Source organism: Drosophila bipectinata, chromosome XL (genome assembly GCF_030179905.1).
Source record: "Drosophila bipectinata strain 14024-0381.07 chromosome XL, DbipHiC1v2, whole genome shotgun sequence".
Classification (NCBI taxonomy): domain Eukaryota; kingdom Metazoa; phylum Arthropoda; class Insecta; order Diptera; family Drosophilidae; genus Drosophila; species Drosophila bipectinata.
Window position 1 is genome coordinate 2771290 of NC_091734.1, and position 27986 is coordinate 2799275.

Consider the following 27986-nt stretch of genomic DNA (forward strand, 5'->3'; position numbering starts at 1 on the left):
TGTTCGATATGTTTTGTTTTTTTTTTTCGCCTAAAAATTACAACAAAAAACAAAAAAAAAAGTAGTAATAATTAAATTAATTTTTGGCACATTTTGCAGAAGCTAAAAACTAAAAAAAATAGAACCAAACTAATGGGAAGATATTGATGTTTTAGATAGTTGTTAGCCTAAAGGTGAGTTCAATCCTCCCAACTGCTGGTACGGGTCTGGGGATCGATCGAGGGGGAATAGGACTTGTAGGTGTCCGAGGATCGCTTGTGCTTCACCGTGCAGAAGAGCAGCATCGAGGTGATCAGTCCAAAGAGCTGGACAAAGGCGATACCCAAACCCACTGCCCCAACTACATTCAATTGTCCGGTGAACCAGCTCTGGAGGGAATGGGCACAGCCCTTGTCCCACCACAACGCGGGGTTTTCCGATCTAAAGTGCATAATTAACATTACTTTTTATAGAGTCTAGAAAAAATGTACTTACCGTCCGCAATCGGGGCGTATCAGTCCATCTCCTGATCCTTCGGTGAGCACCTGACGCTGATCGTAGAGCATCCTGCAACAGGACTCGGGCACCCAGCGCTTTCCCTGCCACGACTGGATGTCATACCAGTCCTCATACGACGACACACCGCAGCACTCGAACTGGAAAAAGGGAAATTGCCATAATTTTGAGGCGAAACAGGCATAAGAGAGAGGCGCCCCACTTACCGACTGTTGCACACTGTCCCAGATGGAGGCCACCGAGGGCGCCACCAGGGAGCCACGATCACTGGCATTATAATGACGCTCGATCCCGAAGCGCAGCTCGTTGGCCAGAGTCCGTCCCAGGCCGCCGCGGAAGAGAAAGGCGATCGAGCCCACCAGGAACTCGCTCATGAACAGCATCACAATCAGCATGAAGTACTAACAATACACAGAGAGAAAATGTGGTAGCTTATAAATAAATTAAAAAAACATAAAAAAACAAATATTGAAATGAGCTTTTGTTAAAAATAGGGATGGGAAGGAAGATTAGAGATGAGAATCAGGCCGCGATATGTTTAAATAACACAACCCTGCTTAATTCGATAATAATCGAAGTTTCGAGGCTTTCTCTAATAGTTTCAAATACTTTCTTAGTTTTTATAGCTTTACTTTCGATTATAGCTTAGATTATATTATAAGAAATTTAATTAGAATGGATCTATTTAAGTTTTCTAATCCTGAAATATTCAAACAAGCTAATGCCTTTTTTTCCTTGTGTAGTTGTTTGAAGATAAACTTTTATATACTTTTGGGATACCCTTCACCTTTCTGGTACCGTTACTCACCAATACCAGAAGACAACGAGACTGGACCCAGGCGCCGCAGCATCCGAAGAAGCTCACCACGAACCCGGTGCCACCGATGGCCATGAAGATGGTGTCGGCACTGAGGCCAGCGTGCTGCGGCAAGAGTGTGGCATATCCCTCGTAGCTGAGACGCAACCACAGGCCGGCGCCCAGAAAGGCGCAACTGCATAGCTGAAAATCGTAAAAAAAAAGAGTGGCTTGTATTAGAAAGGTCTTGGAAAGAAGTGTGGGAAATGATGTAGAAATGATTAAATATTTCTATGACCTAACGGTCCACTTTGCCACAAACTATATCTCTCCAACAATAATCAGTGTCGAGATCGGGACTTAAAGCCATCTATCCCCAGGCACATGTCCTTCAATTCCTGGAAACTTTACAAAGTGAGTTTAAAAAGCCAGTCGATTGGCAGCTGAATGTGGCAGGAATCGGCGCCAGCAACAACTGTTGCATGTTGCATGTACACTGGACACACAAAGGCTGACATCTGACAAAAGGGGGGAGCCAATAGAGGCACTGGAGGAGGCGTGGCTGTTGCAGCTGCAACTGCAACTGAAAGCGAAGCCGATGCCAAAGTCAAAGAGACACACGTGACAGGAGCTCAGACAATGCAACAGTTGAAAAAAAAAATGCGGCAACAACAAGAAACCAGCCAGGTGGCTGCCACTTCCGCCGCAGACGACGGCGGCAAAGTTCTGGCTTTGATTCATGGCCCATGCCCCAAGCTTTAACTTTTGTATCTGTATCTGTTTTTGTTTCTGTATCTCTACCCCCTTTGCGTTTCCGTATCTGTAGCTTTATCTGCCTATTTGTTTATGTTCTTTCAATGCCACAGTGGCTGATGCTGCATATCCGCTGACAAGTTTCAAATGGACTGGGAGAAATACAAGAGAGATGTATTTCCTCTTTAAAAGTAAGGCTCTTAAGATATATATTTCAAAAACTTAAATATAAAAAATATTCAAAAACTTACCCAAAGTATAATGTTCAGCCAACAGAAAGTGCGGCGTATGCAGGTATATCCGGCATTACCCATTATGGGATCTGTAATAGAAAAAGTGCCTTAAGAATGGGATTTTCTTCTCGTTTGAGGCCCCAAGGCCCCAGAGCCCCCCTCCTATAACCAACCACACCCCTCAGCGCTATTCACACACACAAACGCATAAATCATGGACAATTTTCTGGGCTGCATTCATTAGAAATGTTTTTTTTTTTTTTTTGTGGATCTATTAAATGGATGATTTTGTTTTTCGAAAAAAAAAAAAAACACGACCCCATTGGGTATATGTTTTTTGAGCTTGTGTGTGTATAAATAATACTGAATTTCATAAATTTTAACAAAAAATTCTTTATTGCTATTTTTTTTTGCCATTTTTTGTGATGGTTTCCATTGGCATTTCCTTTTTGTCTATGAAATGTAACTGGAGTATATGTGGGTGTGTGAGGAAGTGTGAGGGTGTGTGAGGGTGTGTATGGAAGTGTGTTTGGGTGAGTAGATGCCACTAGGGGGGGTGTGTGTTTAAGCAATTGCAGCTGCTCTACAAATACATAAACCGCTCGTTTATGCAAATATTTTAAATGATTGAATGAAAACAAAAACAAAGCCAAAAAAGTACAATTTTACATAAAAGACAATGAAAATTATATTAAAATGTCCTCATTTGTTTATTTGAAAACAAGTACAGTACACACCAAATTAATAAACATGTTTCTCAACGTAATTAAGCCCCAAAAATGTGTACAAAGAACCGACAAATTTCCATTTTTTTTAATTCTTCTGGGAAAGATTTCAGTTTTTTATGCAAATGATCATACAATGCACCGCAATCGAGCTTGATCTGGGAAAATGCAAGCCACGAAGTAGAAGTCATAGACAACATCAGGAAATCTGGCATTTCAAGGGGCTGGCTTGAAAATATAGGAAAAATTGTTAAAAAATATTTTGATCCAGGATTTGGATGCAGAATGACGCGAAATCAACCCACAAAACGTTTAAGGTACTCCGCTCGAGGATCTGATGAAAAATGGCAGAGATATGGACATCGTAAGAGGCCCCATGTGGGAATCCCACATTTTACAGGGGTAGCCCCACAAAAATATGAAAAATTTAGAAAAAATATTTTGTTGCAGGATTTGGATGCAGAATGATGGGGAATCGACCCACGAATCGATTGAGGTACTCCGCTCGAGGATCTGATGAAAAATGACAGAGATATGGACATCGTAAGAGGCCCCATGTGGAAATCCCACATTTTACAGGGGTAGCCCCACAAAAAATACGAAAAATTTGGAAAAAATATTTCGTTCCAAGGTTTGGATGCAGAATGACGGGAAATCGTCCCACGAATCGATTGAGGTACTCCGCTCGAGGATCTGATGAAAATTGCCAGAGATATGGACAACGTATGTAAGAGGCCACATGTGGAAATCCCACATTTTACAGGGGTAGCCCCACAAAAATACGAAAAATTTTGAAAAAATATTTTGTTCCAGGATTTGGATGCAGAATGACGGGGAATCGACCCACGAATCGATTGAGGTACTCCGCTCGAGGATCTGATGAAAAATGACAGAGATATGGACATCGTAAGAGGCCCCATGTGGAAATCCCACATTTTACAGGGGTAGCCCCACAAAAATACGAAAAATTTTGAAAAAATATTTTGTTCCAGGATTTGGATGCAGAATGACGGGAAATCGTCCCACAAATCGATAGAGGTACTCCGCTTAAGGATCTGATGAAAATTGGCAGAGATATGGGCATCAGAAGAGGCCACATGTGGAAATCCCACATTTTACAGGGGTAGCCCCACAAAAATACGAAAAATTTTCAAAAAATATTTTGTTCCAGGATTTGGATGCAGAACGACGGGGAATTGACCCACAAATCGATTGAGGTACTCCGCTTAAGGATCTGATGAAAATTGGCAGAGATATGGACATCGGAAGAGGCCACATGTGGAAATCCCACATTTTACAGGGGTAGCCCCACAAAAATACGAAAAATTTTGAAAAAATATGTTGTTCCAGGATTTGGATGTAGAATGACGGGAAATCGTCCCACAAATCGATTGAGGTACTCCGCTTAAGGATCTGATGAAAATTGGCAGAGATATGGACATCGGAAGAGGCCACATGTGGAAATCCCACATTTTACAGGGATAGCCCCACAAAAATACGAAAAATTTTGAAAAAATATGTTGTTCCAGGATTTGGATGTAGAATGACGGGAAATCGTCCCACAAATCGATAGAGGTACTCCGCTTAAGGATCTGATGAAAATTGGCAGAGATATGGGCATCAGAAGAGGCCACATGTGGAAATCCCACATTTTACAGGGGTAGCCCCACAAAAATACGAAATATTTTGAAAAAATATGTTGTTCCAGGATTTGGATGTAGAATGACGGGAAATCGTCCCACAATTCGATAGAGGTACTCCGCTTAAGTATCTGATGAAAATTGGCAGAGATATGGGCATCGGAAGAGGCCACATGTGGAAATCCCACATTTTACAGGGGTAGCCCCACAAAAATACGAAAAATTTTCAAAAAATATTTTGTTCCAGGATTTGAATGCAGAACGACGGGGAATTGACCCACAAATCGATTGAGGTACTCCGCTTAAGGATCTGATGAAAATTGGCAGAGATATGGACATCGTAAGAGGCCACATGTGGAAATCCCAGAAAAATACGAAAAATTTTCAAAAAATATTTTGTTCCAGGATTTGAATGCAGAACGACGGGGAATTGACCCACAAATCGATTGAGGTACTCCGCTTAAGGATCTGATGAAAATTGGCAGAGATATGGGCATCAGAAGAGGCCACATGTGGAAATCCCACATTTTACAGGGGTAGCCCCACAAAAATACGAAAAATTTTCAAAAAATATTTTGTTCCAGGATTTGGATGCAGAACGACGGGGAATCGTCCCACAAATCGATTGAGGTACTCCGCTTAAGGATCTGATGAAAATTGGCAGAGATATGGGCATCAGAAGAGGCCACATGTGGAAATCCCACATTTTACAGGGGTAGCCCCACAAAAATACGAAAAATTTTCAAAAAATATTTTGTTCCAGGATTTGGATGCAGAACGACGGGGAATCGTCCCACAAATCGATTGAGGTACTCCGCTTAAACATCTGATGAAAATTGGCAGAGATATGGACATCGTAAGAGGCCACATGTGGAAATCCCACATTTTACAGGGGTAGCCCCACAAAAATACGAAAAATTTTGAAAAAATATGTTGTTCCAGGATTTGGATGTAGAATGACGGGAAATCGTCCCACAATTCGATAGAGGTACTCCGCTTAAGTATCTGATGAAAATTGGCAGAGATATGGACATCGTAGGAGGCCACTTGTGGAAATCCCACATTTTACAAAGGTAGCCCCAGAAAAATACGAAAAATTTTCAAAAAATATTTTGTTCCAGGATTTGAATGCAGAACGACGGGGAATTGACCCACAAATCGATTGAGGTACTCCGCTTAAGGATCTGATGAAAATTGGCAGAGATATGGGCATCAGAAGAGGCCACATGTGGAAATCCCACATTTTACAGGGGTAGCCCCACAAAAATACGAAAAATTTTGAAAAAATATGTTGTTCCAGGATTTGGATGTAGAATGACGGGAAATCGTCCCACAAATCGATAGAGGTACTCCGCTTAAGGATCTGATGAAAATTGGCAGAGATATGGGCATCAGAAGAGGCCACATGTGGAAATCCCACATTTTACAGGGGTAGCCCCACAAAAATACGAAAAATTTTCAAAAAATATTTTGTTCCAGGATTTGGATGCAGAACGACGGGGAATTGACCCACAAATCGATTGAGGTACTCCGCTTAAACATCTGATGAAAATTGGCAGAGATATGGACATCGTAAGAGGCCACATGTGGAAATCCCACATTTTACAGGGGTAGCCCCACAAAAATACGAAAAATTTTGAAAAAATATGTTGTTCCAGGATTTGGATGTAGAATGACGGGAAATCGTCCCACAATTCGATAGAGGTACTCCGCTTAAGTATCTGATGAAAATTGGCAGAGATATGGACATCGTAGGAGGCCACTTGTGGAAATCCCACATTTTACAAGGGTAGCCCCAGAAAAATACGAAAAATTTTCAAAAAATATTTTGTTCCAGGATTTGAATGCAGAACGACGGGGAATTGACCCACAAATCGATTGAGGTACTCCGCTTAAGGATCTGATGAAAATTGGCAGAGATATGGACATCGTAAGAGGCCACATGTGGAAATCCCACATTTATAGGGGTAGCCCCAGAAAAATACGAAAAATTTTCAAAAAATATTTTGTTCCAGGATTTGAATGCAGAACGACGGGGAATTGACCCACAAATCGATTGAGGTACTCCGCTTAAGTATCTGATGAAAATTGGCAGAGATATGGACATCAGAAGAGGCCACATGTGGAAATCCCACATTTTACAGGGGTAGCCCCACAAAAATACGAAAAATTTTCAAAAAATATTTTGTTCCAGGATTTGGATGCAGAACGACGGGGAATTGACCCACAAATCGATTGAGGTACTCCGCTTAAACATCTGATGAAAATTGGCAGAGATATGGGCATCAGAAGAGGCCACATGTGGAAATCCCACATTTTACAGGGGTAGCCCCACAAAAATACGAAAAATTTTCAAAAAATATTTTGTTCCAGGATTTGGATGCAGAACGACGGGGAATCGTCCCACAAATCGATAGAGGTACTCCGCTTAAGGATCTGATGAAAATTGGCAGAGATATGGACATCGGAAGAGGCCACATCTGGAAATCCCACATTTTACAGGGGTAGCCCCACAAAAATACGAAAAATTTTGAAAAAATATGTTGTTCCAGGATTTGGATGTAGAATGACGGGAAATCGTCCCACAATTCGATAGAGGTACTCCGCTTAAGTATCTGATGAAAATTGGCAGAGATATGGACATCGGAAGAGGCCACATGTGGAAATCCCACATTTTACAGGGGTAGCCCCACAAAAATACGAAAAATTTTCAAAAAATATTTTGTTCCAGGATTTGAATGCAGAACGACGGGGAATTGACCCACAAATCGATTGAGGTACTCCGCTCGAGGATCTGATGAAAATTGGCAGAGATATATGGACATCTGATCTAAACATAAGAATTCTTCATTCTTTAAAACTATTTATCTGTTGAAAACCAAACCTTCTTGAAAATCTGTGACCTCTGACCTCAACAGTCCCTCCCGCTGTCTAACCCCCCACTAATGGATGTGAACTTGAAAATCTGGAGAGGAGCACGCGACAGACGCATGCGTGCCTTCAAAACTGGATCCTCCACCTCCACCTCCTCCACCATAAGTTTCGAAGGCAACCCGTTCGGCTACTCGGAATTTCTCTGGCCCCATGGACAGAGCTCTACACTATAATTGGTATAACTATCATCATCATTATTATTATTATTATTATCGCCGTGGTCGTGCACATCAAACATAATAATGAAATAGTGCAAATAATAAACGTAGATGACCGGGGGTAGATGGGCAGAGATGGCTGTGGAAACAGGGCTGTCCAGCTTTGCCATGGTTTTGGTTCCATTTCCATTTCCATTCCGAATCCCATTCCCAGTCCCAGTCCCAGTTTGTCGTCTCCAAGTGCGAACAATTGCAAAGCCACAACAGCAACAGCAACAACGAGAGCAACTGTCGCTCGCTTATTTTCCAATTTAACTCAATAACGCGGACTGGCTTAATGGCATTTGACGCTGAAAATTTGCGATTTACCCAAAGGCCCTCATTTCCCCCACCCGGCTCACAGTTGCACATTTATCATAATTCGAGGAGCTGGATCTGAGATGTTGCGGATGCGGCATGAGTGATTTATGCCAGTCTGCCAGCCCATAACAAAAAAAAACCTAAGCATTATTATATTTTAGCTTTTTTTAAAGCACAAAAAAATATTTAATTATTGTGATTTAAGAACCTCTTGCCACAAAGTAAATAAACTACTTGGTAAAGCATTTATTACCATTAGTATAACAACTAGAACAAAGAAATTAGTCAAAAAAAACTTTTGTTACTTAAAAATACAAAAAGAGGTTAAAAGTTTATGAAAGAAACCCCTTTTTTTAGGGAATAAGTTAGCTAAATTCCTCAAATTATAAGAAATAGCTTGAAAACCTATACAATTCTTAAGTTATTGTATAATGAAGCAAAAAAATATATTTAAAATCTAGCTTTTTTTAGTGTTTTTTTTCTATTATGGTTCTCTAGGAATCTCTAGAAAAAAAACAGGAATAAACAAACAAAAGGTTCTATTCTATTTCAGCAAGCAGTGTATTAAGCAGTTCGTTGCAAGCCCCACAATCCTCAAAGAAAGACCAAGCAGTGGGCAGTGTAAAGACTTGAAATTGCAAAGATCCGCCAAGTCGACGACATTTGCGGCAACAACAACCTCAGCACAAACAACAACAACAAAAGATTTTCTCTTGACCATTGAGACCTCCTCTTGTTGTTGTTGTAGTTGTTATAGTGTCGTATATAGTGGTATTTCAAAGTGTCGTCCACGAAAAGTTTTCTCTTTTTTTTTTTTGTTTGTATTTTCGGGGAGGGACGATCGAGGCTACTACTGATCGAGGCAATCTATGTGTTTACTTTGTTGTTGCCCCATTGCCGCATTTCTTTTCAGTTGCAAATTACTTCAAGTTGTTGCTTTCAATCTGGTTTTGTGGTTGCTGTTTTTGTTATTGTTATTGTTATTTTACTGTCAATAAACTGCAACAGTTTGTTGTTATAGTCACTTCTGAGAGGATATATATTTTTAAAAGTTATATAGATTCTATAAAATAAAGGACATTTACTTGGGCTTTGCTTGTTAACGATATTTGTTTATCGATTTTATCGTTTATCGCGCACTATTTGGCACAATTTTGAAAATTTCAACTTGAAAAAAAATCGATTTTCCTTTTGAAACACTTTTCCAATTTTATTTTTACAATTTCTAATATCTTTTTTGTGTCTAATGGATTTGATTTTTTTGGTTGTCTTGTTAGAAGATTTAAGAGATTTATTTTTTTGGGGATTTTCGAATAGCTTTTCGTTTCGATATCTGCGTGTTCTAATGCGCTCGCCGCGGTTGCTCAAAATAAACTGACAATTCTGCGCACTGCCAGTTAAAAATAGTTAAAAAATCGGACCGAGCCGAAGTGGCACGAACGCCGAAAAACCGAATACACTTCGGTTGCAAGTGGCGGATGGACAGAGCTTGTTGCACACAACTAGGGGGGGAGGGTATCTCTTGTTTAGAGAAACAGAGAAATTGTAGAGAAATGGGGAAAGAGAAAGAGACAAAGCTGAGCGACGCGCGCCGTCTGCATATTTTATGAATGAGATTTATGTTTAGATTTCAGTGTCACGTTTTGATCCACTTTTTTGGATAAAAAAAAAAAACCATAAAAAAAGAGGGATGTGCAACGGGAAGTGGATGTGGTCACTCATACGCCGTGTGGCACCAGCTGACGTCACAGCTGCTGGGAAAAACTGTGAGGGAAAACTCTAAATATTTTCAGTTTACCATCATTTCCGTTTAGTTATGCAAAAATAAAAGGTTAACGAACTTTTGTTGTTTTGTTTGAAAAATAAATAAAATGGTTAGAGAATATTGAATACTCTCTTTGTTAAATTAAAATTAAAATATGTTAAATTTTTAATTTTTATTAAATTTGTGAAGATTTTTTAAGAGAAAAAACTATTTTTAAAAGCCTCAACTGCTATTCAAGAACTTCGGTACCACACTGCGTATGAGTGTTATATTATGGTACTATACTATCCAATGAGTAATATAATATAATAGAAGCTCTGAAAATTCCCTTAAAAATATTTAACTCTTTCTCCATCTTTTTTCTGCCTCTTGAAATTTGTTTATAATTATTTTTATTTTCCCTTTTTTTTTGCATTAGTCGCATGGCCGCCAAATCGCTGATGGTGCAACTCCCCCTAAAACATTTTCGTTATGGATTTATGTAACAAAACGCAACAAAAAATGTAAAAAAAAAATACTGATACTGATGAGCTGAGCCATAACGGAAACAACAACAATAACAGCCATAACAACAAATATTAAAAGAAAATAAACAATCCATCGACTTATCGACAAAGACGTGGCGTTGCGTGATAACAAACTTAGCATAAATGAAAGTCGAGAAAAGAAAGAAATGTTTTTATAAGTAGGGTCTCCAAAAAACACAAGACAAGAGTCTCGTGAAGATGCACATCTTGAGAAGATTATCTTTGAAGAAGGAAGGTAAGCATTTAAGAAAGTATTACCAAGTATTTGGATTCGTAGAACTCCCATAGGAAGCTAGTCTTAACAACCTAGGGGTTAATTGTAAAATATTATTCTTAAATAAAATATTAAACTTAATTTCTTTTTGAGAAAAGTTTATGTTTAGCCTTAGCCACTGTATTTAAAAAAGATCTTTACAAAAAGTTACCTTTAAGACTATGAAATATTTACACAAAGTTAACTAAAAAATAGTTTTCATGTAAGACGCTTTAATATTATTTGTTTTTTAGTTATTGTTTTAGCAAAATTAAGTCTTATATATTTTTGTAAATAAAAAAAAAAATAAAGGCAAGATTCGAGGAGGTGAGAAAAATCACTTGTCTTTGCGCAACTTTTGGCTAGAGAGCTCGATGGCATCGAGCCAGAGCTTGAGATCCTCGGGCATCTCCGGGCGCTTGGCCGCCTCCGGATAGTTCTTGAGGATGTCCACGACATTGCAGTTGGTGATGCACTGCTTGGAGAGGGCCACTGCCCGCACAAAGCCATCGGCCAGGGTGATGAACTGCTGCTCGATGTAGATGGCCTTCTCGTCCCACCACACCAGCTTCGTGGTGATCTTGTACGGATGGAAGATGGGAATGGTGCGACGATACCGGACACTGCTGGCCCCTTGGACGGCGCCACCACCTCTGGCCCGGATCCGTTCGTACAGTCCCGTCAGAGCATAGAAATGGAAGCGGGCAAAGTCCAGTTCCCGAAGGTAACGGGCATTGTTCATGTGCCGGATGAAGATGTCCACGTCCTGGGAGGTGCACAGTCCATAGATCGAGGTCTTATCCGTGACCTTGCGCTTGCTCTGGAAGAGTCGTCCCGCGAAGACGGTGAAGACACACCGGATGAAGTAGTTCACATCCCAGATGATGTACAAAATCAGCAGAACCACCAGCCAAGACATGATTTTTGGTGTTAATATTTCTGAAAATAAAACAGAGAAGGGGAAAGCCGGTTATTGAAAGCGAAAGTTTTTCCTCAAAACAAATCATTAACTTACACGACACCTTTTGAGAGAGAAAAATATGATTTATAATCTAATATATATTCACATTTCAGCTAAAACCTGTTTCGGTAAATGATCGTTGAACTTTGAGAAATATTCAATATATTTGACTAATTAATACTATAGGTAAACTATATCTGTTTTATTTTAAAGTCTATATACTTTTTTAAAATTGGAAAAAGGTTTTTAACCTTTGAAATAAAAAGAAATTTCTTGAAAACCAAGTTCAAAGTTCAAGCTGTGACTTAGAAAGTCTGATTACAAAACTGAAAACCTCTCAAATAAAAGTATATAGTATAAACAGGTCAACATCAATACTCTTTAACATAAAAAAACTATAAACTTAAGCCATAAATCTCTTTAATTTCTCACCGTGTAGCGGTAGACTTTAGATATTGGCTTGAAAAGGTGTCAATTGTATGCGTTGAACCCGCTGAAAATCAGCTGGAAACTTACTTTAGCTTGCACTCGGCCTCTGGGTTGTTGTTTTCTTTAGTATTTGATTTTTGGCAGTTGAAGAATTGGTAAAAAAAAATGGTAGAGAGCCACACAACCGTCGGCTAAGCAAGGCCACAGAAGACTGAAGACCAGAGACCGCAGACCAAAGACCGCAAAGCGCCGAAAGAAGACAGAAGAAAGCAAGCACTCGAAAGTAAGACGACAAAATGAGAGAGCTTCGAACGAAGACCAGGCGATAAACACCATATGGATGTCATTTTAGCTTTTTTCAAGTCAAAATAAAGTCTTTAGTAGCTATGTAGATTGTTGTTTATTTTTGGAAAATATGGATTTTATGTTAGGAAAATATTATAGTTTTTAGATTTTAAATTATGAAAAGATAATTTAGTTAGATATTAGATTCTGAAAGGGAACATATTCCCTCAGACTTCTTAGCTTTTTCTTTAAAAAAAAAAAACTGAGTTCTTAGCTTCAAGTCTAAGAATCTAAGTCTCTTTCCATGTTTTAACAAAAAATATATACTTTATAGAACATTAATTAAGGTCTAAAATTATTTTCCAATAAAATGTATAATTTAAATAGATTGTAAAGCCCCACCTTTAAAGATTTAAGCCCAAAACTTTAAAGATTTGAATTTTTCTAAAAAGTTTTCCCCAAATAGGTGGTCAGCACTACCAGCTAACATTGAGAGCCTTTTCTACTCTCATACTTTCGTATAACCTCTCTTTCTTAATTGCCATTAGCTTTCTTTTTGTCTTACGGTGGGGTTCCCCTTCACCTTTGTATATACAATCTAAAGTACACCCCTGGCACCTGTACCTGTTAGGGAAAAAAGGTAAAAAGATTGAATAAGCGATCGATTGATTTCGATTCCGATTGCTGGATGTGTGGGAAGGTTGATGTTTGGCAATTAGCAAATTGCCGGGTAAATGCGGGAAATTGTAGTTTATACAAAGCTGGATATTGGATATGACCGGTGATCGATGATCGGTGCTTGGGGATCATCGGGTTTTATAGACAAACTGTGAATTTCCGGACACCTAGCTACCAGATAAAGTTACAAAGGGCTGCCGTGGCTGAAAGTTCAAAAAGGCCAAAAGGTGGACATCATTAGTCAAGGGCTATAATAATACAAACTTGTACATTATCCAGGCATTTTTCTAGCATACTTTTCGGCGTTATAACCCAATATTAAAAATACAAAAATTTACTCTTTATCATTGCACATTTTTTTTATCTATTTTCTAAACAATTGTACATCAGATTCTTATACACTGTGGACTACCAGGGGTAAGTTTGTGTTCTTTATTTTTTGCTTTTTGAGAAGCTTAGGAGGCGTGACTGATTCTCTGGGAAAATTATACAAATAGTTAAGGCCAAATGGGGCGGGATTTTTTTCTAGTTTTGTTTTTTTGTCAGACACTTATAGCTTACACTTTAAAAAATTACTCTCGAGCATACCTCACACACACACACACATAAAATACTCACACACATACACGTATACACTCAAACACTTACACACACATTAGACGTACATTTATAAAAAAAAAAACAACAACAAAAAAATGGGAGATATTTGAAAATGGCATCTCCATTTCCGGTGGCCCGTTTTCCGGTTTCCGGCGCCCGTCAGCAGCCGCTTCGTAGATTTTTACTGGACATGTCATTATATTCGATCCATTTGGACAACTCCGGGGGCATCGAGGGCTTCAGCTTGGCGCAGTGCGCTGGCGCTGCCGTTGCTCCTGGCGTCGCTGTAGGCGTTGCTGCTTCGGTTGCCGTCGCTGTCGGCGTAGCGTGTCCGTTCTCCGCCAGGGAAGTGTCCATTGCCGGATTGCTGATTCCGCCCGCGGCCGGGGGCGTTAATGTGTGCGAGGGCGGGATCCGGGCCGTGGCCCGGAAGCCGTTGGAGGAGGTGCGCGGCAGCAGCTCCGCCATTACCGCCTCCATGGAGACGTCGATCACACGCTGCCGGCAAATGGCGATGCAGTGGACGAACTTGTCCGAAGGACGCACAAAACGGTGCTCCATGAAGAGCGATTGGTCATCCCAATATATGATCTAAAATACAAATAGTATTTTAACTAAATCAAGAGCTTAAATAGTATTGTTTACTAAACTTACTCGGGACACAATGTTAAACCGATGGAAAGGTCGGATAAAGCGACGGTAGCGTATGGTGGCCGCCCCCTGGAATACGGAACCGCCCATTCCCGTGATGGTGCGGTACAGACTCGTCCGCTCGTAAAAGTCCACACGGGCAAAGTCCAGTTCCCGGAAGTATCTGGCATTGTTCATGTGATACAACAAAGTGTCCACATCATTGGTGAGACACAATCCTACAAAAAATACCACATAATTCTTTACAATGTTTCTAGTTTTGTAATAAATACTTAAAAAAATAAAAGGGAAAAAAATAATTAGTAAATAAAGGTTCTCATCAATTTTGTAATGGATATCGGATATTTGTTTAGACCGAGTAAACCCATTCCAAAATACACATTTGCCCACAAAAGGGTAAATATTGTTCACCATTTGTAAGTCAACCAACGGGGCGGATGAGTGATATTCTCGAGGAGCTTCTCTAGAACTGTTTTTGCTTAATGAATTTGTTCTTTTTTTTTGTAAAAAGGTATTAATTAGCTAGCTATTAAATAGCTTAATTAGCTATTCAATTTTAGGTGATTTAAGTAGCTTTTATTTTATAGATTTATAATTTTATTTCTTAATTAATCAGTTTTTTAAAGAATTATTACTTTGTTTAAATAATTAGCAACAACAGAGAGACTATATCTCTTGTTAGTAACCCTAAAACTAGACCTAGAGCAACCAGTACTTACCATTAACCGTGGTGGCGTCCAGGATGTGGCACCGTCGCTTCACAAAGCGGGCTAGCAGCACACAGAGGCACATGCGCAGGAAGTAGTGCAGCTCCAGGAGTCCATATAGCACTACGATGGCCAGGAGGACGCTCAGCGCCAGGTAGCACAGCTGCTCCATGGTGGGCGGGGGAGGCGTGGCGTGGCGCGGCGAGCGGCGGGTTGCTGGGATGGGGGGCGCTGAAAGAGGTGGTAGAGGTCGGATGAGGCAATGCTGGCAATCAAATTGCTGGACAAATGATTGAAATCTAATTAGAATGCGGAAGCAGGAAGCCAGGCAAGTGCCTTGTGTCGTTTTAGGGGTGAATGTTAAGGTTTTCCGGGGGATTTTGTCTTGGCTTGGTTGGTTCATGTCCTGACTTGGCCAAGATGCTGGCTAAAATTAGGTCATGTTTTGGTGTTGGGCTGGCCTTTTGTTTAATATCAGGTGATATCCATTTCAGGATATTCATAAGCAAACAAACAAAAACACAGACAAGGACAACCCCTAATTGGTTGATTTTGTCGTACAATTCATGGCCAGGACATGCGGATACAGGGACACACGGACATGGGTCTCGGGGACATCAGGCCACTTAGTCCTCTCTCTCTTTCTCTCACTCTCTCCGTGCCTTTCTCCTGCCTCTCTCACTCATCAATTTTCAATGTTTTCCAATAACAGGAAAAACCACTCGGCACTCTCGTAATCAAACTTCGGGCACACACCAGGAATTTTTATTAAATTACAAAAAAAAAATAAAAATAATAAAAATCAAACACTCACACACACCACAAAAAATATTCAAAAATAAAGAGATATTTTTTGGTTAAATGGAGAATTAAAATTTGTCTTAAAAAAATGGATGTTTTAAGCAAAAAGAATAAAGAAAATTAAAAGCCAAGCGACGCGCCTACCGCAGCGACAACGGCGCACTGAGACTGATTCGCTTTTTTGGCCAAAACCAAATCCAAATCCAAATGCCGCTGGCAGCGGCGGCGGCGGCGGCGAACAACCAAAAGCATCGCGTCGCCGCCTCAGCCACTGCTCCCGCGTCGCAGCCTCTGCCTCGGCCATCGTCGACGGCTGCGCAGTGCGAAGTCCGCGGCGACGGAGCAGCGCTCTCTGCCGCCGGTAATCATCTTTTCTTTCGTCGGCCAGGTCGTCGTCGCCAAAGTCCTCGCAGCTTTTGTTTTTTCGGGGCCCTCCCCCAGAAAGCTCCGCCGGCTAAGGGTGGGACCTGTTGCCGCTCCGGGTCCATCCATTCCGGGCCGGGCTCTAGTCCAGTGTCCAAACCATTTCTTAAGCTTCCGTTTTAAGCGGCACCTTGGATGAGGCTAGAGGGTATATAGGGGGTTTATAGTAATCTTTAAAGTATTTCTTAAGAATTGTTTAGAATTTCTTTATATTTTTTTCAAAATTGGGCTTTAATCTTATTTATTTAGCTTTGCATTTCATTTTTTTTTAAATCTTGGAGACTTCTTATTAAGACAGACTTTTAAAAAAATTATATATGCTGAAAGATCTTCAAGATCAGAAGGAGATTATGTTATAATATAATAAAATATAGAACAGAGAGGTATTCTTTTGAAAAATCTTCTTCAACAAATTGTTTCTAACTTTAAACTTATTTTTATAAAATAAACATAAAATGATTAAGTAAAAAAACATAAATAACAAAGTTTATAAAACTACAGACATTTCCAAAAATGTTTTAGAAATATTTCTAGTTTTGTTCTATATATTTCTAGATATTTTATTCAAAAACTTAGCAAATTAGGCCATTTTTGAATAGAAAGTCATATCATTTTTATATTTACTAGAACAAGTATTACATTAAAAAACGAATAAATAAATCATATAGACATAAATTCAATAAAGCACCGATATGTTGGCCCTTCTTTAACTACTTTGCACTATTTCTCATTTATATTCAGTCATAACACTAGGCCAAAATCGATTTCCTTTATTGTTTATTCGGCGTATGCCAAATGCATCATAATGAAGTGTTACTTTAGAGAATATTTTTAATAATTGAATTTTTTCAAGATGTACTGGGTTAAAAAAGTGATAAAAATCTAGTAATATATATATTTTAGAATTCCTTAATAGTCACTTCTGGCATGTTTGGGCACTACTACAATGTCTTGGGAGGAACTTGAAGTCTACAAAGCTAGTTTTGTTCTTTGAGCTGGAACTACTTACACAGATCAATATGTGTTTATACCTCCGCCGGCCGCTCCCCGGCCCAAGCCACCACGAGATGTTTCCGCTTAGCCAAGCCAAGAGGGCAAACAACTGCCCGTAGACCGCTCCGACTCCGACAGTGTAAAGTGCTTAGTTCCATGCGAAAATCAAGTGCAAGTGCGCAATCCACACTCACACACACACTCCCCCCCCACGACTTGATTTCTTGCCCTTGTCGATCCGGGAACCGTACTTCCAGATTCCAGATTTTAAACTCACACCGGATCCGGTACACCATCACCGGGTGGTGGCCTTTGATCCGCCTACTGCAGGAGGGTGGAGGAGGAGGAGATGGGCCTTGTGCCGAGGAGGGCCTCTCCAAATGGAGGAACACAAATTACCTGTACCAGGTGTAAACACTAGCAGGGCACACGTTGGGCAAACACGGAAAGTTAGCCACCATAAAATGGATATGGAAATGGAAATGGTTATGGAAAATGGCAATGAAATGCAAACAAGAAAAGACTTGGGAGGTCTAGGGAGGATAGCTAATACCCTTTAGGGTATATATAAGACTCTTTAAGATATAAGACTTTATAGAGTTTGTGAGGCTATTTCTGGTTGATTTTTAAGATGACTTCTTTATGGAATCGGTTCCTTAGGAAATGGGTAATCCTATAGGTGGGTAATCCATTTTTTGAGGGCCTATTTATAATAAAAGATATGTTTCATAATCTAATAAAATAAAAGTATTTTAAGATACAATAATATCTTAAGAAATCAGCTTTTTAGAGGTCTAATTTCAAGGAACTCTTCTATTGTAAAATTCGAAAAGGTATCGATAAGACCTATAGACAATATATAGTATTTAATTTTAGAACATATATAGCAAGATATTTTAAAATAAATACTATTTAAAACAAGTCTTTAGTTAAAGGTCTCTTGAAAAGAAGGCCCACAAAATTACCTTCTCTGGAAAGGGTATTCAAAAAAAGACCTAAAAATAAAAGTCATAATAGAACAATTGAAGAACCAAACAAAAGTCATTCCCCAGCCAGGTGTTGCATTGATTTTTTTCGATTTTTCATATTTTATTTTTAGCTTAAACAAAGTGAAAAGTTCAAGCGCATTAAGCTTTAAACTAGAATTTCGTTAATTTTAATTGTTGTTACGGTTACTGCTGTTGTTGGGACAAACATATACAATAAAAAAAAAAATAAAGATAATAAGAAAGTGATTAAATTTTTAAGTTATTATGTACAAAGTGTATGGGTTTCTCCCTCCATCCGTCTCACTCTCTGCCAAACGTCTTCTCTTTCTCATCCCAAGACGACCCATTCGGTCTATATTTTCTAAAATTTTCCAAAAAAAAATCATAAATCTTGAGAGCTGCGATTAACAATTGTTGTTGTTTTTTTTTAGTAGGAACAGGAACCCAACATTTGTTCAATTTCCTTGCCTCCTCGCTCTTACTAGGTATATCTAATTATATATGTAATCGGTAATCGGTTTATAGGTATATAACACAAGTTAGCACAACGAACGTTCTCTTATCCATTTTTTTTTAGTTTTTAGTTTTTTTTTGGGTTTTTGTTGGTGCGGGGATGGCAAAGGAAGGTTTGAATAGAGGCATATATGTATATATATAGATAGATATATCTAGTTATATGTATAATTGTGTATATATGCATATGTGTTTTCGTATCGGAGCTCTATAGGTCTATCTTAGAAATCATTATTTATATATGTACACTATGCGTTGCTTCCCTAGGATTGGGACCTGGATCTCTAGGGACCTGGATAAGGACTCGGGGTATAGTACAACAGCAAAATAAAAGGAAAAAACGTAAATAAAAATAAAAGTAAGGGGTTAACCATAGAGGTATTGTGTACAGCAGCTGTGGGGAGTGGGAGGGAGTTAAAATATCTAAAAAAAAATATATATATATATATGCATATAAGATAGATATAGTAATAAAGCATGACACGGGCTACCACTTTCTCCTTTCACCTCATCTCTCTACAACGACACTCTTTATTCTCTTGCTCGACATTGCGTCTCGGATCTGTCTGGCTCTCGGATTGGATGGTCCACATTGATTAATAAGGCATACAAAACACACAGATTTCGACTCGGCCACATGGTCAACACACACACACACCACACTTGGTTGCTTGGTAGCTCGCCTGTCCTGGTCACTTTGCTTATAAAACTAACCCTAGGCTAGATCGTCCCCAATATGCCCAGCCCCACATCGCATATAACAACATCGTTATCTCCATTTCCATCTCCATCATAGCATCAGTTCAGTTCGGTATCCTATAACATCATTCCGACGAATCCCATTTCTCGAGGTCTTGCAGCGGCAGCGGGAGCTCAGCAGAGTGCAGTGCAGAGCGGCGACTCCAGCCCTAGTCCTTCAGCTGGCACAGCTCCTCAAAGTCGCAGCGTTCCACGCTGTCGGCGTAGATGCGACGCAGCGTGGCCAGCGGACAGAGGTCCTTGTCCTGTGGACAGCCGGGCAGGCGTACCACTCGTTCCTGGTGCAATACCAGGACATGTGGCGCCTCCTCAACGCAACTGAAATGGAGGGAGTAACGATTAAAAAGAGGATCCGAGGTGCAGGGTGGAAAAGTTAACCCACTCGTAGCGCAGGAAGGCCAGATTGGTCGCGAAGGCGTCTATCTGGCTGGTGCGCCAGAGCCTTTCGCTGGCAAAATGCCTGTGCGTCAGCGGCTCCTCATCCCGGGCCAGTCCGAGGTGGGCCAGCAGCTTCAGCAGCGTTCCCGAGTGCGTGAAGTAGAATGTGGCATTGGACCGCAGCGGTCCTTGCTCCTCAGGAGCTTCCGACGAACTACCAAGAGGATACCATTAATAAGATCCATAAAAAAAGGAGTCACGGAGTATCCTTACCTTATGGCCGCAAACATATCCGCTATTGCCGGGCAGGCAATGCGATGCGTTAGCTCGTAGCCGTATCCATCGTTCCAATAGTACTCCAGGTCCTCGAAGAACTCCATGGCATTCAGGGCGGGCACATCGAAGAAGTTGCACCACACCGAATGGGTGGGCCATCGATCAGTGGGACGTGGCCGACGCCAGGCCGTCTCGAAGGCACACACCGTATACATGAGCTGGACATCCTCCGGCCGGAGTTCCGGTAGCCGGGTGCTGCTCCGCACATGCTCCACTGCTGACTGCATCTGCGGCTCCGCAAGGAACCTGCGTGCGTTGACCAAGGTATCGGGATTCTTATCGACGTCAGTTTTCCATCTTCCACAGCGCTTATAGAACTGCAACGAGAAGCAAGGCCGACTCGATGAGATCACATCCATTCACAATGGTTGTGGAATGGTGAAAGGTCATGTCAGATAGTTGTCGAAAAATAATTGAAAATCGAAAAATCGATATCGGAAAGTCAAACAGAGATGGGATGACACCCCCACCCGGAATGTCAAAAGAAAAGCATCGCTAGACATGCGCTCGGACTTCATGCGTCCGGATGGCGGTAGTTAATGGTTACCTGCTCCCGTGGGGCTGTAAATGGCCACCGTGTTGTCCACGAAGCCCACCGCCAGCTGCACCTTGTACGGATGGAACGACAGGCAGGTGGGATGGCCCGTCTTGGGACCGATGAAGCCCTCGTTGGTGCGCAGCGTCTTCTGCAGCCGACCGTCCAGGGAATAGATGCTGATCTTGAAGGCATTCCCGCACGCCACCGTGTCCGCCAACTGGTGGCTGGCGATCGCCGTAACATCGTTCCCGGCATTCCACTTGTGTATGACTCGCTCCTCGACGCCGTATGGGAAGGAGGTGGCCCGCACATCGACCACATTGATCCGGCCGTCGGTGCAACCGGACACCAGCACCGTCTCGTTGGCCCGCAGACTGGCGTGCAGGATGGGAGCGTCGTGCCGGCGATAGATACAGATCCGGGACTCCTGCGGCGCACACCGCTTGTCGAACAGCCGCACCGTGCCGTCGTCGCAACCGGCCAGAATCACGTCGCATCGCATGTTGGGCAGGTAGGGCGCCAGGACTCGGGCTGCCCCCGACTCGCTGCGTCCCAGGGGTATGTCGCTCAGTCGCAGCTCCCGCTCCACGTCCCACAGCCGCAGGAACCGACAGCCACCGCCGCCCACCACCAGATGCTGCTGCGCCTGCTGCCAGGCGGTCACGATGCCGGTGGACAGACTCAGGCTACTGGCATCCATGCCCTTCCCAATGCTGCCGCCGCCGGAACCGATGATGCGCTGCCGGAAGTTGTTGTGCTGCTGGTGGATCGGGCTCAGAGCATTCCAGGCCGTGACTAGGCGCGCCTTGGCCGGAGGATCGTCTGCCGCCGAGGAGGAGGAGGAGGACGAGGAGTAGTTGGCGCCGGGCGAGGACTGCCACACGCGCACCACACCGTCGTCGTGGGCCACCAGCTTGAGCGCCTCGTCCTGGGCATTGATGAACTCGACGCTGCTGACGCGGGAAAAGACCGAGGATGAGCCATGTGGCGTTCCCGACATCGCCTCCGAGCCATAAGTCCGCACCGAGTTCCACTGGAAGTCATAGGCCAGCACCTTCTCCCGGTAGGCCACCGCTATCTGCGGCTCGTACGGCAGGAGCTTCACAATGGAGGGCGTGAACTGCGTCTTCCGGTTCCACACGCACATCTCGTATCCGGATCGATCCGTCTGCTCCCGCTGATGCCGTCGCGCCTGTCGCCGCACAAAGTCGTTCCGCATGTAGCGCGAGCTGCGCTTCCTCAGTTCCGCCGAGTTCCGATCCACCGGGAACCGCTGGAATCCCTCCTCGGCCGCTCCCTCGGCGCTGCTGTATCGATGCTTGCCCGGCCGCGTGAAGTAGGAGATGGCCCACGGGATGAACTCCGTCTGGACGATGGGCGTCAGGCTTTGAGGCGGGTCCAAGTACTGGTTGCTCTCGCTGCCGCTGCTCCGCGCCGAGTGGGTGCTCTCCCGCGGCCCGCTCGGCAGTCCCAGTGATCCGCCCCACCCCGGACGCGCATAGGCCGCCGGGGCGCTGTCAGTCTCGTCGTTGATGGAGCTGGTGCGGAGCTTGCGCTGCAGTATCGCATGCGGATCGTTGGCGGCCACCCCGGCTCCGCTGCCGGACAGCCGCAGCTTCTGGGCCCAGTGGCTGGCGCCCGAGGCGGTGGCTCCCACGGGCGGCGATTCTCCAGCGCCGCCGCCAGCTCCTCCTGCGCCGGCCGCGCTGCTCAGGTAGTTCACCCTGGTGTTGGGACTGGGTGGAAGGCTCACGCTCAGGCTGTTGCACTTCTCCGTGGCCGTGGCCATGGTGGCCTCCTTGGCGGCCATGATGGGACAGAGGGCGGTGTCCCGCACGTGCTCCACGATCTCGTGGGCGATGGCCGCCACCCGCGGGAACGGATCCTGGGCAAGATTGCAGATGCCCTGCCACAGCTTGGTGAAGATCATTTGATATGGTATGGTGTTGGTGCCGCCGGCAGCAGTTCCCGCTCCAGTGCTGCCGCCCGAGCCGCTCTTCGAACGACCGGACGTGCTGCCGGACAAGCTGCCACCCCCGGCGCCGCTCGCCGAGCCTCCGCCACTCGAGGCCGATGCCCCGCCCATGTTGGATATCGAACTGGAACTGGCGCCGCGGCGCATGCTCACATGCCGCTCAAGACTGTGCGTGGAGGAGATGAGGTCCCGGCTGTCGCCACACATCACAAACGACGACGCGGAGGCGTGATCCCGCACGTGCTCCACCTGGTAGATGGCCACGAACTGTGACTCGAAGAGCAGCACCATCCACTGGAGGGCGGCGGCCAGTTCCATGCGCACCAGCGGCGACATGTCCTCGCCCACGGTCTCCAGCAGCGTGATGGCGATGATGCGGTCGATGTTGTTCGCCTGCTCCTCGCTGCGGTCCGTCACGGAGCTGATGAAGGTGCCCAGGGCGAAGACCGCGGCGGCCCGGACCTCCGGAATGGAGTCCCTCAGCAGCACGTACAGCTTCTCGTGGGCCAGATCCCGGGCTCCCGACCAACGCGCCTTCTCGAAGTTCTGCCACAGCATGCCCAGGCATATGGCCAGCCACTGGCGGAGCAGCCAGCTGCCGTCGTTGAGCTGCTCCAGGCAAATGGAGAGCAGGGGACCCTGCAGGGCGCTCGTCTGGCCGAGCAGGAAGTTGTGCACGATGGAGGCCAGCACGAAGGCGGAGAGCGTGCGGTGCTCCTTGGAGACGGAGGTGTCCTGCAGCACGGAGAGGAAGTACTTGTACTCCTTGACCAAGTCCACCTGGCAGGAGGGGTCCACGGCCAGGATCTTGGCCCAGATGAACACCAGCACGGGTCGCAGCTCGCGGGTTGAGCTTTGCAGCAGCTTCAGGACATACGGAAAGATTCCGACGCCCAGGGCCAGATTCACTGCCCACGGGCCCAGATCGAGGAAGCGGGCCAGAAGCTCCAGCGCCCGCAGTCGGTGCACCTGGGAGAGGAGGACCTGCAGCACGATCGGCAGCTGTTCAGGCGGAGTGCGCGACTCGGACTCGCTGTCCAGCCAGACCTGGAACGCGGTGAGCTGGTGCTCGAAGAACGGCAGCTGCCGGTACGGGGCATTGTGCTCGAGGATGTCGGGCAGCTGCTGCAGCGCCAGGTCGACAACCAGGTCCCACGCCTTCCACATCGGGTGGCGGAAGCAGGGCGGGAGTGCCGGCAGCGACACGGGCGTACAGTCGTGGCTGCGCAGAATGCGCTCCGCCAGCAGAAAGTTGCGGAACAGACTGGCCACCAGCAGATCCTGGCGGAACAGCCGCTGGAACAGTTCACGCGGCAGCGTGTTCCAGGCTATCGTGTCCGTGATGGCGGTGAAGATCCAGTTGAGCTCGCCCATCATGGTGCGCCGATCGTTGACCTTGCCTGGAAGTACCAATCCATCAGCTTGTGGGACTCTATCTGGGATGGGGGGATCATCTTACCTGGTATCTTGTCGATCAGATCGCTCTGTATGGGCGGCACCATGCCCAGCTTCTCCTGCATGGCGTACCATTTGAGGGCTATGTTGATGGGCGTGGTCAGGCAGCTGGTGAAGAGATCCGCCGGCAGTTGGGCGTTCATCGGAAGGATCTCGTTGGCGGCACAGGCGGCCAGATGGATACAGTTCTTGTAGCTGACCTGTTGCTGCAGCTGTTGCACCTGGTTCTGGGTGGCGGCCGCACCCCCAGCCGCACCCGTAGCCAGCTGCGGGACACCGCCCCGCTTCTGGAGGTTGGCCCGCTGCTTCTCCAGCTCCTTTTCGTGCTGCTCGGCGTAGGGCTGGAACGAGTTGATGATGATCCCGGCGTTGGAGCAGTCGTACACGTAGATCGACGGCGCCGACATCCAGGTGATCAGCTCGAAGATGCTCAGCGGTATGTACTGGGTGAAGGTCTTGTTGAAGACCCAGATCTCGCCGTTGGCCGTCGGCTTGGGCACGCCGTGACCGTTGTAGTGGAACAGGATGCGCTCGCCCTTGGCGTTGCGGCGCAGCGATGTGCAGAGCTTCTTCACGTCCTCCACCGTGGGATCGTGGCACTTCTTGTAGCGCGCCCGTGGCTGCCAGCGTTCGTATTGCATCTGCAGGCTGCTGCCGATCAGCTCCATGGCCTTTGGCGGCGACACGGAGCTGGGATCTATCCAGCATTCTAGTCGCGAGCACGGCTGGATCTTGACCACGTCCGGCGGATCCACGCCAATGTTCAGGCAGAGCACCAGCGCCACACTGGCCGTTTTCATGCGCTCCCGGATACGCCACGTCTGCCGCTCGTACATCATGGCCACGATAGCCTCCGAGTGGCGCTTGGCCATAAAGGAGAGCGGGCACTTCTCGTCCCGGATCCGCTCCCCGAACACGAATCTGCCGCCCAGATCCAGGCTGAAATAGGAGGGCAGCATCACCTCACCGAACTGATTGGGAAATGGCCATTTAATCATCCTCTTGCGGTTCCATGTGGCCCAATCCTGGCTGTCGTCGTCGCCCTCGGTACTGGTTACGCACTCAGCTCCGGCTATGTCCACGGCGCTACCGTTACTGCTGCTGTTGTTACTGTTTGTGTTGCTGCTCTGGCTCTGGCTGTTGGTGTTGCTGGTGGTGTTGCTATTGTTGCTGTTGTTGCTATTGTCGTCGGCGACTGCGGCGGCTGCAGCAGCGGCGGCAGCAGCAGCTGCACTGGCTTCGGCCGCTGCAACCGATGCCACCGCATTGAGCATGGCGCTATAATGGGATTCGAGCATGTTTATTGGACACTGGATTTCCCGGAATCTGGATCGGAATCGGTATCGGATTCGGATTCGGTCTGGGAATCACAGCTGCAGTGCCACTCAGTGAGGCACACGAATGAGTGTCTGTGAAAACGTATTATTGCCGTTTCGGATGGATTCGATGGAACGGGGGCGGCGATACAGGCTGTACGGGAGTGGGTGGGGGGGTTAGCTGGCTCACATTCCACGCGATTACGTCTCTGATTCTGATTGCGATTCAAACAGCAGACGGTAGACGGTTGACGGTGACGGTGACGATGACTCCCCCGCGGGGACTAGCACATAACCCCAAACACTTTTCACACTTTGCCTCTGCCCGTTGTCCTCTCTCCTCACCACTCCTCTCCTGTCTCCTTGTTCCACTTGCAACTCTCTCCGCTCCGCACTGGTCGGTCACTCTCGCCTTTCGCCTTCGCTCACGTTTCACGCTGCTCCTCCTACGGATCTTGGCCCATTTTGGGGTCTGCGGCAGAAAACTCTCGCCCGAATAAAGAAGAAAACGCACTGGCGGCAGAGGCAGCCGAGGTGGTGGAGGGGGGGGCGTGCAAAACACGCGGCGCCAGTCGAAAACGGCTGGCAAAACAAAAAATCAAAACGAATCGTAGTATGCGGTGGCTTCCGTGCCCACGGCGAATGTTAAAAAATAGTCTGCGACGGGAATGGAAATACGCATTTACGGCTTTTCGTTCTTCGTTTCTTCTTCTTATTTCGTTCTTCTAGTCACACTTTCTTTTAGCGGTGGAAAAGAAACATCGATAAGACATACCAATCGATATATCGATTAGTCACGTTTTTCGCTGGCGATAGCGATGGTTCCAGCGACCACGATGAATTATCGAGTGGTTTTCGTCTTCGATAGTCCAGTAATTTGAATTTAATAAAAGCCTTTTGAATTTGTTTTACTGTTCAGTACGAATGTATTTTTATTTTTAACCCGACCTATTGCATTTCCAGCTTCTGGCAGTATAATCTTTTGGCCATTACCAAAATAAAGCCACATAAAAATTCTACCCAAAATATTGAAATTTACCGTTAATATTCCAATATTCATGCATGTACCTACCTTTGCAGGACTACCTGAACTCATAAATGGATATATAGCCTAGAAATGGGAGCAGTACTTACCCTCAGAATGGGATCCTGATGGAGGGGAGGTGGATAGCGCACAGCATGGATACGATGGCGTCCAAAAAGTCCAGTGGCGAAGCTCTGGGCGCTCTTCAGGGTCCTCTGGGTGGCTGTATACTTGAAGAAGTACCAGCCGGGGTCGTAGATGTCCGGCAAGAGGTTCGGAAAACGGTTCTGCATGCGCTCCGCCAGTTCTGTCAGTTCGTCCTCGCCCTCGGCCACCAGAAGCTTCTCGTCCTCAGCTGCATTCAGGAAATTCCAGCTCCACTTGCGCAGTTTCTTCAGCTCCCCGGCACAGAGATTCGGATTTGATTGCTTCAGGATTTCCTCTTTGATCTCCGCGAGGCGAGTCTGGGCTTGGAGGATTACCTTCTCGCTGGGATTCCGGGTTCCATGGCGGATAATCGACCAGATTCGCGTTGGACGGCATCCTTATGAGGAGAAAAGGATATTTCAACAGGATCAGCAACCCCCCAAAGCAACTAGTACTGTAGGCACCAACTAAAACACTTTATTTTGACTTTATTTTAAGGTATTTTCTGAATAATATAGATCATGGGCAATTGAAAATAAAATAAAAACCTAGAAAATAATTAAATTTTTTTATATAAACTTGTTAAATATTGAAAATTTTTTCAAATCTTCATGCAAACATCTAGATTCTAGACAGATAAAGCACAAAAATAGAAAGAAATTGCACTTTTGAGATAAGAAATAGCATTCAGCAATTGTCTAGAAATAAGTACTCTACTAATGTCTATTTATATTTCTATCTTTGCACATCTAATCTATCGTATTTACAGAATTCATTACACTGTAAAACAGGGAACATAAGTATTTAAAAATTAAAACTTTATACAAAGAAAAAATAGTTAAAATACGAATTTATTTTAAGGTATTTGCTCCTTGAAGTACAGTGTTCTCACGACATGAAGTCTATACTATGTAGGTACCTTTCAAAGAGTGCACTGCCATGAAGGTTTCGTTTAGTGGGTGCGTACTGTACATGTTTAGCCAAAAAAATAATAATAACTCCAATACCTACCGGCATACAGAGGCGACGTTTCATTAAAATTGGCAATCGCTCGGTACGGCGTCTTCGTAGACAGTCTTCCCTCGATATCGGCTCGCTCCAAGCGGCTACATTCTACCGCCTCCTGGCCCGCCGCCAATCCCACATCACCGGCAGCTCCTCCAGCGAGCAGAAAGAAGAAGAGTCCGGGGAGGGAAAACCAAAACAAATAGTAGAGCAGCTTCAGCATTTTCCCGGTTGGAGGCGGAAAAACTTGTCAGAGAAATGGCTACTAAGAATTTAAACGGAATCAAAACATGGAAAGGTGAAACTGGCACGCGGCTCGAAGTCGAAGGAAATAAACTCAAAACACGTTCAGGTTAAAAGTGGAAAAAACAATAACAATTCAAT

At 44.7% G+C, this 27986-nt stretch overlaps 5 protein-coding genes across 7 annotated transcripts; all 5 read right to left on the reverse strand.

Annotated features, from left to right (window-relative positions):
* Positions 1-11: 11 nt before the first annotated feature.
* On the reverse strand, positions 12-9428 carry Tsp5D (Tetraspanin 5D). The gene is made up of 6 exons (XM_017234285.3): positions 9180-9428; positions 2296-2366; positions 1304-1495; positions 702-896; positions 475-635; positions 12-420 (listed from the first exon to the last, which is right to left on the reverse strand). The coding sequence occupies exons 2-6, from the start codon at positions 2356-2358 to the stop codon at positions 180-182; spliced, it is 852 nt and encodes a 283-aa protein (XP_017089774.1). The 5' UTR covers positions 2359-2366; positions 9180-9428; the 3' UTR covers positions 12-179.
* Positions 9429-10741: 1313 nt separating this feature from the next.
* Positions 10742-12275, reverse strand: LOC108120483 (protein THEM6). The gene is made up of 2 exons (XM_070281474.1): positions 12117-12275; positions 10742-11578 (listed from the first exon to the last, which is right to left on the reverse strand). The coding sequence occupies exon 2, from the start codon at positions 11556-11558 to the stop codon at positions 10977-10979; it is 582 nt and encodes a 193-aa protein (XP_070137575.1). The 5' UTR covers positions 11559-11578; positions 12117-12275; the 3' UTR covers positions 10742-10976.
* A 1056-nt stretch (positions 12276-13331) lies between these two features.
* LOC108120484 (protein THEM6) lies at positions 13332-18015 on the reverse strand. Of its 3 annotated transcripts, XM_017234186.3 has the most exons (5): positions 17184-18015; positions 15896-16315; positions 14963-15181; positions 14247-14461; positions 13332-14183 (listed from the first exon to the last, which is right to left on the reverse strand). In XM_017234186.3, the coding sequence occupies exons 2-5, from the start codon at positions 16053-16055 to the stop codon at positions 13752-13754; spliced, it is 1026 nt and encodes a 341-aa protein (XP_017089675.2). In that variant the 5' UTR covers positions 16056-16315; positions 17184-18015; the 3' UTR covers positions 13332-13751. The 3 variants fall into 3 exon arrangements, with proteins under 3 accessions (XP_017089675.2, XP_070138125.1, XP_017089674.2); XM_070282024.1 differs by lacking the exon at positions 17184-18015 and having other exon boundaries at positions 15765-15978; XM_017234185.3 differs by lacking the exons at positions 15896-16315; positions 17184-18015 and having other exon boundaries at positions 14963-15754.
* Positions 18016-18235: 220 nt separating this feature from the next.
* On the reverse strand, positions 18236-27974 carry Mipp2 (Multiple inositol polyphosphate phosphatase 2). Its single transcript, XM_017234210.3, has 5 exons — positions 27609-27974; positions 26561-26994; positions 20080-20459; positions 19811-20020; positions 18236-19746 (listed from the first exon to the last, which is right to left on the reverse strand). Exons 1-5 carry the CDS (start codon positions 27823-27825, stop codon positions 19578-19580), a joined length of 1410 nt encoding a protein of 469 aa, XP_017089699.2. The 5' UTR covers positions 27826-27974; the 3' UTR covers positions 18236-19577.
* Positions 20322-26176, reverse strand: raptor (regulatory associated protein of MTOR complex 1). The gene is made up of 3 exons (XM_017234209.3): positions 24115-26176; positions 20690-24055; positions 20322-20459 (listed from the first exon to the last, which is right to left on the reverse strand). The coding sequence occupies exons 1-3, from the start codon at positions 25406-25408 to the stop codon at positions 20452-20454; spliced, it is 4668 nt and encodes a 1555-aa protein (XP_017089698.1). The 5' UTR covers positions 25409-26176; the 3' UTR covers positions 20322-20451.
* Positions 27975-27986: the final 12 nt, after the last annotated feature.

Coding starts and splice junctions, on each gene's coding strand:
- Tsp5D (XM_017234285.3), bottom strand. CDS start 2,358: ATGGGTAATGCCGGATATACCTGCATACGCCGCACTTTCTGTTGGCTG. Junction 897..1,303: donor CTCGTTGTCTTCTGGTATTG/GTGAGTAACGGT, acceptor GTGTATTGTTAG/TACTTCATGCTGATTGTGAT. Junction 421..474: donor ATACGCCCCGATTGCGGACG/GTAAGTACATTT, acceptor TATGCACTTTAG/ATCGGAAAACCCCGCGTTGT.
- LOC108120483 (XM_070281474.1), bottom strand. CDS start 11,558: ATGTCTTGGCTGGTGGTTCTGCTGATTTTGTACATCATCTGGGATGTG.
- LOC108120484 (XM_017234185.3), bottom strand. CDS start 15,353: ATGAACCAACCAAGCCAAGACAAAATCCCCCGGAAAACCTTAACATTC. Junction 14,462..14,962: donor GGACGCCACCACGGTTAATG/GTAAGTACTGGT, acceptor TATTTTTTGTAG/GATTGTGTCTCACCAATGAT. Junction 14,184..14,246: donor GGTTTAACATTGTGTCCCGA/GTAAGTTTAGTA, acceptor TTTGTATTTTAG/ATCATATATTGGGATGACCA.
- raptor (XM_017234209.3), bottom strand. CDS start 25,408: ATGCTCGAATCCCATTATAGCGCCATGCTCAATGCGGTGGCATCGGTT. Junction 24,056..24,114: donor TCTGATCGACAAGATACCAG/GTAAGATGATCC, acceptor TGGTACTTCCAG/GCAAGGTCAACGATCGGCGC.
- Mipp2 (XM_017234210.3), bottom strand. CDS start 27,825: ATGCTGAAGCTGCTCTACTATTTGTTTTGGTTTTCCCTCCCCGGACTC. Junction 26,995..27,608: donor AACGTCGCCTCTGTATGCCG/GTAGGTATTGGA, acceptor TCTCCTCATAAG/GATGCCGTCCAACGCGAATC. Junction 19,747..19,810: donor CTGGCCTTCCTGCGCTACGA/GTGGGTTAACTT, acceptor CCTCCATTTCAG/TTGCGTTGAGGAGGCGCCAC.